The sequence below is a fragment of the Eriocheir sinensis genome, chromosome 41 (assembly GCF_024679095.1).
Source record: "Eriocheir sinensis breed Jianghai 21 chromosome 41, ASM2467909v1, whole genome shotgun sequence".
NCBI classification, from domain to species: Eukaryota; Metazoa; Arthropoda; class Malacostraca; order Decapoda; family Varunidae; genus Eriocheir; species Eriocheir sinensis.
In genome coordinates this window covers 14,224,877-14,238,411 of record NC_066549.1, presented here as the reverse complement: position 1 = coordinate 14,238,411, position 13,535 = coordinate 14,224,877, and the positions used below count along the sequence as shown (strand labels likewise).

At 38.2% G+C, this 13,535-nt stretch overlaps 1 protein-coding gene across 2 annotated transcripts in view; it reads right to left on the bottom strand.

Annotated features, from left to right (window-relative positions):
* Positions 1-14: 14 nt before the first annotated feature.
* Positions 15-13,535, bottom strand: part of LOC127009695 (ATP-citrate synthase-like) — a 50,687-nt gene continuing 37,166 nt past the window's right edge. For both annotated transcript variants that reach the window (XM_050883022.1, XM_050883023.1), the window contains 6 exons: positions 12,708-12,816; positions 10,468-10,664; positions 7,952-8,095; positions 7,496-7,692; positions 5,368-5,444; positions 15-2,078 (listed from right to left, as the gene is read on the bottom strand). In XM_050883022.1, the coding sequence (XP_050738979.1) occupies positions 1,984-2,078; positions 5,368-5,444; positions 7,496-7,692; positions 7,952-8,095; positions 10,468-10,664; positions 12,708-12,816 (819 nt within the window). In that variant the 3' untranslated portion in view covers positions 15-1,983. The remainder of the gene's footprint in view (positions 2,079-5,367; positions 5,445-7,495; positions 7,693-7,951; positions 8,096-10,467; positions 10,665-12,707; positions 12,817-13,535) is intronic.

Sequence of the window (13,535 nt, the reverse complement as noted above, 5' to 3'; positions counted from 1 at the left end):
CTTAAAAGATGAGATTTCCCTAAAAAACTATTTATTTATTTTTCCAAAATTACTTATGCACAATACCACAACACAATGGAATGGAATGTATAATGTGATTGTAGATTAAAAATCATTGAGTAATTACAATAAATTGAAGTTGCATTTACTAAATTGACCAAAATCAAGTGATGCAACAGATGTGCACGAAGGACTACAATCACAGTGTTTTAACATCAACTAGGCTTTTCTACATTATCAAACTGCTTCAAGTAATATCACAAACTATGATGATCAACAATAAACATTAAATTCTCATAACAGTGTAAATCTACAACACTGTACAGCTATTCAATACTGACTCATGCCTTTTTCCACTTGATGTATTTATAGTTTTCATCAAGATTGCAAAAAGTCATGATGGTCAGTAGAGTGAATGCTTGAAGTTAGCATGCAATAGAAAATATGGTTCAACCCTCAGATTTACTTGTTTTTTCTGTATCTCTACAACAAAGTCCAAGTAGAGTTACAACCTGTAAGTATGAGTAAACTGATGTTTCCAAAATAAAAACCAATAGTCAAATATGATATGTGACCAAGTAAAATTAAAATTGTTTAGTGAGATGTTACGGATGTTATGAATATCTACACCAACCACTTAGATTCAGCATAGAGATCTTCATCATTATACAAAAAATAATGAGCTAAAGCACTTACTGGAGGGATTAAAGTGCATATCCTAACTAGAGTGCAGGACAACAACACTTTTACTGTACACTCATCTCTTAGGTTTCAGACTAAATGAGTGCACAGCAACACTAAAAATATCTGTCTTGCCTTAATGAGTTCAACTGTATTGGGGCAAGATTACTGGGTTATAGGAACAAGACGAGTTCATATATCACGATCAAGGAGTACACAACATACATAGATCCAGCATACACAAGAATCAAGAGACAAACAGTTTACCACTCAACCCTCATTTATCATCTTTACCCCACAGGAGGCAGGTTAAATTAGTAAAAATATGAAAGTGCTTCAGAATACTGTACTAATTGTCCTTGTGGAAAACTTTTGGTACTTGATAAAACAAATTTCTAAAATTACATTAACAGAGAGACAGCTATACAGTCACATATATACACAATTGAAGTTTTAGTATTTTCTATTTTGTTCCTGAGGCTGACTGCTCAAGACTGCTTACCTGTGTGAATAATTTAAATACAGCATGCTGCTGTTTATTGACAATGCTTTTGATGGGGATTAAAAGCTCATAAGAATGGAACCGATGAATGGCACCCATCAACCTGGACTCTAGAGGAAGCCGTCCAAGCGAATCAAGAACGAGTTCTGGGGGGCAGCATGAGCCAATGCAAGATGGCGCCACTATAAAACACTCGCCTGCGCCAGAACGGGCTGGGCCGACCATCAGGCCCCACCTGGAAGAAGCCTTGGGCCGACCATCAGGCCCCACCGGGAAGATGTCTACCGGCGCAATAAGCAGCAACGTAAAAAAAAATAAAAAATAAAAAATAAAATAAAGAAATATATTATGTCGGCACAAGAAAGGAAAATAACTAATCCCAGACTCCATCCTTAGTCTGTTGTGTATAAAAATATCCTGTACCTTATGTGAAATGTGCTGTATTCCATAAAATCATACTAAAAATAGCCATACAATCTGGGGAGCTATATCACTGATTTCAAAAAATATATGCGGTTTGACTTGTCTAGGCAATCTGAGGAACTATCTTAACAATCTTAAAAATATATTTGCAAGTTGATGATTGGCTGCAATCTGAAATCTGGTTCCTTTGATGCCTCACCTGCACTAGCCACTGGCATTGGCCAATCTCAGCACCAGAAATTCTCCTTATCTTTAAATGTCATGTTCCAGAAAAATAATCTTACAAAGTAAACTACTGCAATGCCATGCACTTTCTTCTGCAGTGTACCATCCCGAAGGAGTCAGTCTGTGTAAAAGTCACAAACAGCATAGATCCCTTATGAGGAGTAGTGCTCTGGCATGACGTAAGAGATGTCATCCCAAGGGTGGCGATACAGCCCTTGCTTCAGGCGCTTCTGATCCAAGTAGTGACCTGACAAAAGAATAAAAAAATTTGTTCATAAACAAATCATACACATCTCTTAGTAATATTTGCATGTTGTTAGTGCTGAATTTATGCAAACAAGCTACAGCTTAGGACCTCACAATTCACAGGGACTCAAAAATTCCAGATTGGGTTTTAGACCCATTTTTAGGTGTTGAAGAAACATACAATATGAAGAAAAATTAGGTGAATTACAAGGCAGTTTCAGCTCAAATTTAAGAATTGGCCAGGTGCCAGAAGTCACTGGAAGAACTGATTAGCAAGATTTTGACATCTATTAACCCTAGATTACTATCGTTGTCCGGAATCCCGGCATGGGGGGTTAATTTGTGTCGTGGAAGGAAATCTGTTAGACGTACGGTGCTGTACGGCCATGACATTTCAGTTAGCATTCTGCCCTTGGTACGTGAGATACGTTTGTGTTTTTCCCATGCTTAATTCCTGAACTGTTCCCAATTGTCCGGAATTCCGGACACGATAGTAATTATAACATATCAAGTATAATGCAGGCAATAGGGCTTCCGAGGCTGGAACATTTCGGGGGATGTGTGAACTCCATATGTGGCACAACTCAATACAATCAGCCAACACTGCCTGGCAGTGGTGCCTTCATTAGGAAAATGAGAGGTAGCATTTTTTGAAAGTTTCATACATTTTTTTTTTTTCGTAATGTTATTTTAGGGTAATATGTTAAGTTTGTAGGTCATAGAAGTAAGAATGTATTCTAGTTTAAGTAAAAATTTTGTACTTAAACTTTGTACCATTCTTATATGTGTTTTCAAGCCCGCAAATTTTTTCCGGAATTCCGGACATCGATAGTAACCACGTTAGTCCGACAGCGATAGTAATCTAGGGTTAATGAAAGTTTCTGGTGAGTTGAAGGATAAATTTTTCATGATTCAAAGCACGAATGTAAAGTGTGTGAATGTTGGATGGAAGGCTCAAGTACCTTTAATGAGCTGTCTCTCTTATCTTTGATAGCATGAGAAGCATGACTGAAAGTGTGTGGAATGTGTGCCTCCATGCCAGAGACAATCACCTCCATAATGCTCTGGGCACATCACACACAGAGGGGTCTCTGACCTGAAAGGGAATCATTCCACGGGAAATCTGAAAAGTATATTCCACCGAGCTGAAGCATAATGCCACAGGCACCACCTTTTCTGGGAAAGTAACGAGAGAGTGGTTGAAGACTTTGGTTGGAAGATATCAGCAAAATATCTGTAAAACAAGCAGCTTTTTTTACAAAGAAGTCAAGAGAAGCATGGGAAAGTAAGAGGGAATAATAGATGCTTGTTAAAGGAATGACAAGACAAAAGATGTATGAAAGAGGCACTTTAAATCATTGATGAATAAAAGTGTGGGAGGAAGACCGGAAGTGGCGAGTATAGGAGGAAAAATTAAGGCAGGGCAGTCATATTCACAGGGAGATGGAAGGGTGAGATAGAGGAGCCAGTCAAAAATGTTAAAATAGGAAAGGCAACGGACATTGATGGTATAACAGCAAATATGCTGAAATATGTGGGAGATGCATTAGTTGTGTGGATGTGTATTTTGGCATGGAAACAGGGGTAGGTGCCAGAAGATTAAGAAAAGTGATCATTGTTCTGTTTTATGGTAGGGCCCCGCGACTAGTTTTTCTAACAGGCGATTTCAAGGCAAGCAATAGGACAGAAAGAAGCCCTGAATTTTATAACTAATGACCAAAGCTGTGGAACTAACAAAAATATTTCCACTGGCTGGGAGGACTGAGTGGGGAAGTTGTGTCAAGATGGGCTGAAGAGTCGCTGTGTGGGAAGGGTGGGCACCAGCCCAGTATTCAGTTGACCCATTAAGTCACACAACACTGTGCAACATTATGCAACAGAGCTAATAATAATGAATTTTTACCAAGATGGTGGTGTTAGCCAAACACCCTGTGGAGGCATTGCACAGGGGGTTGTGCCAGCAGGGGGTGCAGTGTATGTAATCTAAGCATATGTCATAGTTATGAGTGTGGCCAGCATCACTTCTACATCTTCTTACTTTCTATGAATGATTCGTTTGACTAGGATTGCTGTTTCTGGTAAAGGGCTGCCTATAGGAGCTGCTGTGGGAATATTGTGAGGGAGCTGTTATGTGGGACACCATTTTGGCTACACAGTTGATCCACTGTTCTGTTTAGCTCACCCCTCACCCACAGGTTGTTGTGCATCTAAGAGGTCAACTCAATGCAGGTGTGTGACATTGCCCGTTGCCCCACTCAGTCCTGTTAACAAGGGGGTTGTAACCCACTGGTTGGGAACCCCTGCTCTAGACACACACAAAAAACACCAAGAGCAATTTTACACAAAATGTACCGAATAGAGCACTCATGTTACCTGAAAACAGCATAAAATATCGTAAGTAGCATTATTCATCAGCTATATGTATTACAAATTGTACTGTAGTTTATTGTAAATTTACCAATACATAATCATTAAAATCTTGCTTTACTGTTGGGTACTCACCATGAAGTCAATGCTACTTTCTTTTTCCATTTCATGTGCTTGAGCATATTATACCATGCAATTATTTACTAATGAGTGCTTCTTTCATTAAAACTTAGGTGATAAAAATATGAAATGAGTATTAATATTGGATCATCTCTGCAAGCAGCTGTTCAGCTGATAAAACAAAGAGGTATTCTTGGCTGCAGGGCTGGGCAGATACCAGTACTGGTACTGGTACTAACAGTACTGGCTATATGACATAGTAATGGTACCAGACTGCTCAGTACCAGTACCAGTGGATACCACCAGTGCAGTAAACCCTCTCTTTAATGAACCAATTGGGGGAAAGGGGGTAACGCTATATCCAAAAATCTGTTGTCCGAGGAATGCAAACTTTTGCCATGCAAAAAACTTTGTTTGATATGAGCTGAAAGTTTGCTAATTTAAACCATTTTTGTATATAACAATTATTGTTCGTTACATTAGATGAAAGTTCATATTACTTGTGTACAATTTTCTTTATAGCAAGGGAGGCACCTCAAGGGCAAAAACAAAAGAACAGAGAGTGATAGTATTAGAGGCAGACCACCAGTAAAATGCATCAATGGATTGGATGAATATTGGAGAGAGAATGGCCAGGCAATGGTTTGAATGTGAGAAGAATTACTAAAACCAAAAATTGGAGACTTCTGCTGTAGCCACATACCTTGCGGGGAAGTTGCACAAGGGGACAGGGTGTCAGATATAGACTGATAGACTCCAACTCATAACTTATTATGATTAATAATGATTATTAAATCACTCACCAATGAAGCCCATGGAGCGTCCAAGGACAAATAGTCCATTTATTGTTCCGATGTTGATGTACTCCTCAGCCTCTTCCCTGCCAACACAAGATTTTAACTTAATGTAAATCTTGCCTTGAAAACTATCATCACGATTGACTAAAACAGACAGATTTAGAAAAAAATGTAAAATTTTGTCAGTCATGTCCCTTCAATGCTCCAACAAGACATAATATAAAATCCACCATATTCATTGTAGAGTAAGAAAACAAGATATTATCAGTACTATGCTGGTCTCTTCTTCTAACCTACCAAATGTATTGGCATTCAGCTTCTTGCCCTATTTTTTAATTACACCCAACCCTAGGTTATAATGCAGTCAGCTATTACGCTTTCCTGCTATCATGCTTAAATGCACATATGCACAAACATGTCGATCACACCCCAAACACGTCAGTCATGCTATGGTGGCCATGACTGTAGCTAGATCTTGGCCAGACCTAGTCAGGACTTGTAGACTGGTAGGATATCATGCTAGGGTGTTGTGATTCATTGGTTATGATGTCAGGACATTAGAAGGGTAACATGATTGGCTGCCCAATTTCTAGACTATTCCTAGTGATTCCTGCCACTTCACGAGTGCACACTCAAGTACTCCCACTGCTCCCAATGACACTTTCTTCACTGACACTCCCCTGCCAACCACTGCTCCCAATAATAGTTTCCACACATGCAAACACTCCACTGTCAGCATAATGAGGAATCCCACTGCTTCCAATAATAATGATTCCACATACACAAACACTCCTCTGCCAGCACAGCGAGGACTCCCACTACTCCTAATAACAATACTAAATAACGTATGTTTTTATGATTCATGATTCAATACAGTGGTTCTTACAACAATGATGACCCTAAATAGATTATAGAAAACTAAAGTAAATAAAGGTGATAATTTTGCTTTTTTCCATGAACTTCTCAGTATTAACCCATGCTCTTGTTAAGTAAAAAATACTCCAACAACAGATATTCTAACTTTTCCTCCAGGGCTCGCACTCCCCCTGTAAGTTATTAGCGCCCCCCAGGGGAGCAAACACCCCAGTTTAAGAACCACCAATTTAATATATTTTTATAAAGGAAGACCTCACATCCAATGAGTAATAGGTACAAAAAACATTTGTTAAATGCAAATTCCTAAACATATGGGGAAAATTATAATGGGTAAAAAAATTGGCCCTATTTTCACTAACCATGCAAGTTATTTTCTGCTTCACATTCTTTTCCCTATATCAATGACCTTATAAAACAATGCAATGCATATTAAAATTTTTGTTCAGATGTTGAAAAGTCTTCATGGATAACATTTCCAAAACCTAGTGCAACAGATTAAACAAAAATGCATGTTGGGTCTTAAAGTGTGAATAGGTGCTTTCATTATTTCCTATATAGTACATAAATTAAACTTTGCATAAATATTGTAAAAAAATCCATCATATGAAATTAAATTTGATTAGTTGAATCATGACCAATAAATTGTTTTGTCTCTCAAATATCTATCACTTTTCCCTTAAAATGCTGTCAATTAATGTGTTTAGAATGCTAACTTGAATATTTTTAGTCATGTGTGTCTATCCCCCAAAATTATTTTCAGCCTACACCTTTGTTCAATTTGTTGCTGGAAAATTAATATAAATTGCACTAGTTTAACCCGGTAGCAGCAACGGGCCGAATTTGTGGCTTTACCGTGTAGCAGCAACGGGCCAAATTTGTGCCACGATTTAAACTCCCAAAAATAGATGATACATAAACCGATCACAAATGCTTCGATATATATTATGAAATGGTTTGTGTGAGTGATGATTTTTTCTCATTTTTCTCACTTAGAGGGACCATTAAGAAACATGATCCCCACTGCTACTGGGTTAATAAAAGCAAATTACAACTGCTAAGGCTACCTTCAAAACTATGAATCTCTACCTATGAAGTTGATAAACTAAGTTCTACTTGCTACCTTCAAGTTTCCTCTTCAGGTTTACACAAATTAGAGAATATTCATTCTTGATTAATGTGATTATTGATTGTCATGGTGAGCAAAAATATATCTCGAGAGAAGCAAATTAGACCTAAGGGATGAGGAAGTCAAACTTACCTAGTGAAGGAGCCAGAGTTGCGAAGCAAGTCTACAAATGCCACTCCAATAACTCCATCCACATTAAGGATAAGATTAGGTTTTTTGCTTGTGGTGATTTTCTCCACTTCAAGAGCATAGTCCAACAGAGGTGTGGTAGGGAAGTCCTTCTTCACAAAGTTCTTTATAATCTCCACTCTCTTGTCAGGATTATTTAGCTGTAATGATTGAATATTTCAGTTATATACATGGAAGGCCCTTAAGACTGGTAAATATATTAATATAGATCTAGAAACCCTCATTTATAACATCGCATGGAAATTTTCCTTGACAGCTGGCAAACTAATCATTCACAGCTATATTGTGAAAAGAAGGATACCTTATTCAATACATTTAGTCAAAACACCCTTGTCTCAGATTACTGCTTCTGAATAGTATAGAAAACAAATAAAATTGCTATTATTGCATTCCACTTACTGATTTCACCCTATGGCCAATACCCATGATGAGTTGGCCCTTCTTGCGCATGTCATTCACAAATTCCATGGGAAGAAGTCCTTTGTCAAAAGCTTCGCTGAACTGCCTTGCTGCTCCATCAAGAGCACCTCCAAACCTGTCTCCCTACAGAAAGGTAAAGAAAAACATCAGCACCACCACCATCACTCTCCATGATGAGCAGATTGAAACATGGAGGTGATATCCATAGCTGGGCACGATAACAGAAAACCTTATTCCCAATAACCGATAACTGATAATGGAAAACCTTATCGGTGATAACCGATATTCGTTAACTGGAGACACAAATATAGGCGATAACCGATACCCGATATAAATCCACAATTCCGATACTATCTAGCGATAAGTCCGATAGGCAAAAACGATACTATGTTGATATTTCAAATAAAAAACATAGATAAATTCAAATTTTCATTATCTGTATTTTAGAAAACTTACAAAACCTGAAAACCACATGTTGACACGTACCTATGGACAGTAATACTAGAAAAGCCTGAATCAGTGGTCTCTCGTGAACTGCGCATGCTCAGACTAGCAAGCGTAGACCTGTACTCACAAAGCTTTTTAACCGTAATTAAGAGTTGCTGGAAGGCTAAATAAGACATACAGTACCACAACCATCATCACCACTGTTTCTAGAACGACTCTGTGCGAGTTGTATTTAAATGTACAGAGTGTCGTTCTAGAAACAGCGAGGATGGTGGTACTGTATGTCTGATTCGGCCTTCCAGCAACTCTTAAAGTGTTAAAAAGCTTTGTGAGACTATACAAACTACTTACTGGTCTGAACATGCGCAGTTCACGAGAGACCAGTGTTTGTAAACAAAAGCGCCAGCTTTTGACGATGGGACACCAAATAACACAACACCGGGTGCCTCCAATACCATGGCATGCTCACAAACGAATATGGAATATCAAAGTTGAGGCAGTGAATAATAATTTTTTGGGCAAAGTTAAATGATTTTTCTCTTTGATATATTGATTTTTGAGTCTAACATAAAAAATAACCTAGTGTTTTAATGTTGATGACCTAAGTATGAAATCTCTTCACTGAAGATATTTCATACCCCGAAGTTTTTTTCATACAACACCGGGCGCCCGGGCCACGCATGCGCAGTAGGGAGGAAACAAGGTGTTTTTTCTGAGAGGCGCAAAAAAAGTAGCGATTATCGCTAGTTTCGTTACAAAAGTAACGAAGATACCGATATATATTTAAATAAGTAGTGGATGGCCGATAACCCGATTTTGTTATCAACGATAAAGTATCGCGATAACGCCCAGCTATGGTGATATCCATACTCAACTTGTATAAGATGGATAGAATCCAATTAAAATGTGACACAATGACTCACGCATCTAAATCACTAAGCTTATACTGTCCCTTAAATGTAAGTTTCTCACAATTATCATTAGTATTACACACTGCCAAGATAATGAATGAAATGTCTTGTAACCCCTTCAATATTCTAAACATGCTCACTCTAAGTAAACATTCATATTACCAAGGGTGGAAAATATTAATAAAGGGGGATGGATATTTGGGCAGGTTATAAGCTATACTGAAATGTATTCAAACTTTGGCATGTAGTAGGGGTTAAAGATTGTGCATCATTCTGGTTACTAAAGTTATTTGCTTCCATTAATTAGACATTACTAATAGCTGCACACTTGGGTAAGATGTTGAGGCAAAAAATCAGACATTTGGCAACCCTTTGGCCATCCATTCAGCCTTTGTTTCCATCAAGTGGCTTTATGAAAAGGAGAAAGATACTGCACTCATTCATCTAAGGTAAACAGAGTATCAAGCCAAAGTTAACGCTAGGTTGGAACATCAGTGGTGTGGTGTCATGGCTAAAATATAAACTTTCATCTCTATGGGCAAAATACACATACTGTACTACCAAAGAGCCAACTAGATCTGACACCCTTTCAACTGACAAGTGTTTTCAATGAAACCAAAATTAATAAAGAGAACCTCAATTAGGTAATTTCAAGTGACAATGACTGAACTTAAAAAAACATGGTGGGTATATGAACAGCCACTGCATAAATGAGATTATCTGCACATTTGGTTCAATCAAATGTAATGAATGTCTCTAGGCATGGGAATTCGCAGTAAAGTGTGATAGACCTTCACACATGGAATTAAACAGTGCTCCACATTGGCTCCATGCAACTAGCTAATACTATGAGCAGCACACCATTACTATACTTCTGGAAAAATTCTTTAACTATTTAGTGAAAAAGAAATATTATTAGAATAACAAAAAAAGTAATTCAAGAAATCAATTGCTTTTTATTTGTTTTAGAAAGAGAAAACACTCCATCCACTGCAATATCTGAAACTTCACATTCAAAAGGGATAATGGGGAGTTTAATGCATCTGAAGTAATATCTTGCATGAATTTGCAAAACAAAATATATGTATATATCCTCAGCAGCAATGCATTTATTTTGTGCATCACATTCACACTCACAATTGTCAAAAGTCCAGACACAAGGGAAGACACAAGGTCTTTGCCAGCTCTGGTGCAGACAATAGTGTTGTGTGCTCCGGACACTGCTGGACCATGATCTGCTGTCACCATCAGGCACATCTCCAGGAAGGTGGTGGCATAGGGAGGCAGGCGACGCTGGAACCATAGCAGTGACAGAGTTCCTCCAATGCCAAGACCTGCCACAAAAAATGGTCATTATTAAAGGTAAAGGTAGAACTGGGAGCATACACTTTAAGTGCATGTTGCATCAGCACTCATCTCCACTGTCTTAGCCCCTGAGCCTGTACAGTTGGGGACATGCATTAGGTTGCACATTACATTGCATCTCATTTCCATTACCTCAGCCCTTGAGTCTGTGGTGGGACCCCAGGACACTGGGCCAGCGTGATATCCGAATTACCACAGCTCACCTTCCTCAGATTTTCCCAGGTACCAGGAATTAAACCATCATACCTTCCACCATGATCACTCCTCCAGACTTGTTTAGGAGCAAATGCAGCAACCACAACCAAACAACTTGTGCTTTGCTCAGTTACAGAATTGTTGGGTGAGCCTGAATCAATTTTCACTCAAATATTCAGTGTAAGAAAACAGATTAGTGACCTAGGTTATGAAGAGGAAATCCCCCCAATGCATGGGTTCTCCACTGTCAGTACTTCCCTTGGGCTGAGTTGGATAACTTGCAATTTTGAAAATCTTTAGTGTTTTCATTAACCCTTTCCTTGCGTGCAGTCTGGACATGACTATCCCCTCAGGTACAGTCAGGGAGCCCAATGGGGTGGTTCTTTTAACCTCTATCTCAAAAACTATACATCACAGCAAAAAACCAAAAACACCACTAGAAAGAGGAGGTCCAAATCTATAGGAGTTGGTTTTGTATGCCTCTCTTGCGAACGTACATGCACGTTCAGGGAGTGTTGAATGTTAACACTTACATCGGTGCATGCGGGATGATCAGCCATATTGAGGGAACTGCGGACATCTCTTTTTCAGACTCTGGCAAGGGAGTATTGCCAACTGCAATATTTACAACTATTTGGTCAAAGAATCAGTCAGGTGATAGGTGAAGCTATGCAAAAATGCCGCTATATTGGGCAAGAACATCCACCAGTTACTCGTCCGTAGATTTGCCGCGCTGGGCTGATATGATTTTCCACCAAATTTAGTGAAGAACCCACTCAATTGGCAATCCCGTGTTGTGAGAATTAGTGTTGGAACACTCTCATACGCGGGAGATTTGAGTGTGGGTGGAGCTCGCAGCGAGTGTTTAGCGCCACCAGCAAATACGCCTAACGCCCGCTGCAAGCATTTAGCAATGAAAGGGTTGAGTGGAAATGAGCCTGAAGAAATCCTGGAGTCCTATCAGGAAAAAGGTGCTCACATATACTGACAGAGAGCTGGAGTAAGACAGGTACAAGAAAAAGATGCTGTGGCTGCAATGAAATACCTTTCTGAATAATTCAAGGCAGCCAGAAATAAGCTAGAAGAGTAAACACATTCCATAATGTGTGAAGTTAAGCCACATCTCTGTACCACATGTTTTGTGGAGGCAAAATGCATGAAAATCATACAGGCAAACTTTTCTCTTTTCACATAGTGGACATGCTGTTTTATGTAGTGTTAAATGTTATATGTTCTGCAAAACTTTTTTTTTCATGATTATGGGGAAGATTTCTGTGTAAGAATTTTTTTAAATTAAAAGGTAAAATTTGTTTCACCAAAATACATATTTGTCTTTTATTATAATGGGGTGTTTTCTTTTCAACCTGAGTGTGGTATTGATCAAAGAAGAGCAGACTGTTCCAATATCTTCTAGTATAAAAATGTAAATTATGGAAAGTTATATAATGTGAAATATTTTTTATTTATTTTCAATGATTGTGGTTTTCAATTTCCTAACTTTAGTTCTGCACAGCAATATTGTTTTAAATCTATTTTTGCATTTTATAATATTATTTTTTTGTAAATAAAAAAATATTAATACCTGCCAAAAGTCTGTTACATATGTACAAAATAATCAAGTGTGTATTGTATTATGTTTCGTTGTTCTTTTCTTTGTCTTCTACTTGAGTATCAGAAGCAGGAGGAGGTCCAATCAATATTTATGAAGGTGAAAAATTGTATACCTTTGTTTACTCATCACTGTACCTCTCCTAGAAAGGAATGTAATCAACGGTGCACATGTGGCCCAAGACACAGGTAATGTAATTAATACATACCTTGCTCAAGGACAGCTGAAATGGGCATGCCAGCATAGAGCAGTTCCTGGCCTCGTTCATCACTGATTGAAGTCATGAAGGAAGCAGGCTTACGAATCAGGCCCAGCTCCTGCAGGAGAAACATGCATCTTCACAGTTTATGAAAACAAAAGCTTGGTAATAGAAGATTGTGAGCAATAAATACATAATGTAACTATTTACTTTCTGGTATCCCATCTCCTTAATAATAACAAAAAGTAAATACAGTAGGATATCACCAATAACAGCTTTGAAAATATTATAAACAACAGCAAGTTAATATAGATACCAAGTTTACACAATAATGTTTAAATTCTTTCAAAGCCTTTTGCTGGATGGAGGAGTTTGTTTGCTGCCGTTTTGATAAAGTAGTCCTCAAACTTTTACCCTGATCATGGCCAAGTTTATTATTATTATTAGTAGTATTAGTATTATATACATACATACATACATACATACAGTCACCTCTCGATTAACGCAAGGGTTACGTTCCTGGAGATGTCACGATATTTAAAATCAAGTTATTTAAACATAATTTCCCCATAGGAAACAATGGTGATAGGGGGTTTACATTCCTGGACACTGGGAAAGTCTGCCTATTTTGGGGATTCTGTTACTCTAACCTTAAAAAAAAAAAAAAAAAAAAAAAAAACTATTAATTCATTAGTAGGTTACAGAAACAACAAAAACACACTTTCTCATTTTATTTAAATTTGTTCTTCACCTGCGTCGGCCACCATCCCTCCTCACCTCGCGCTCCCAACACCAGCCACTCCCTTCACCTCCGCCACTCCGCCTCACTTGCCTCCT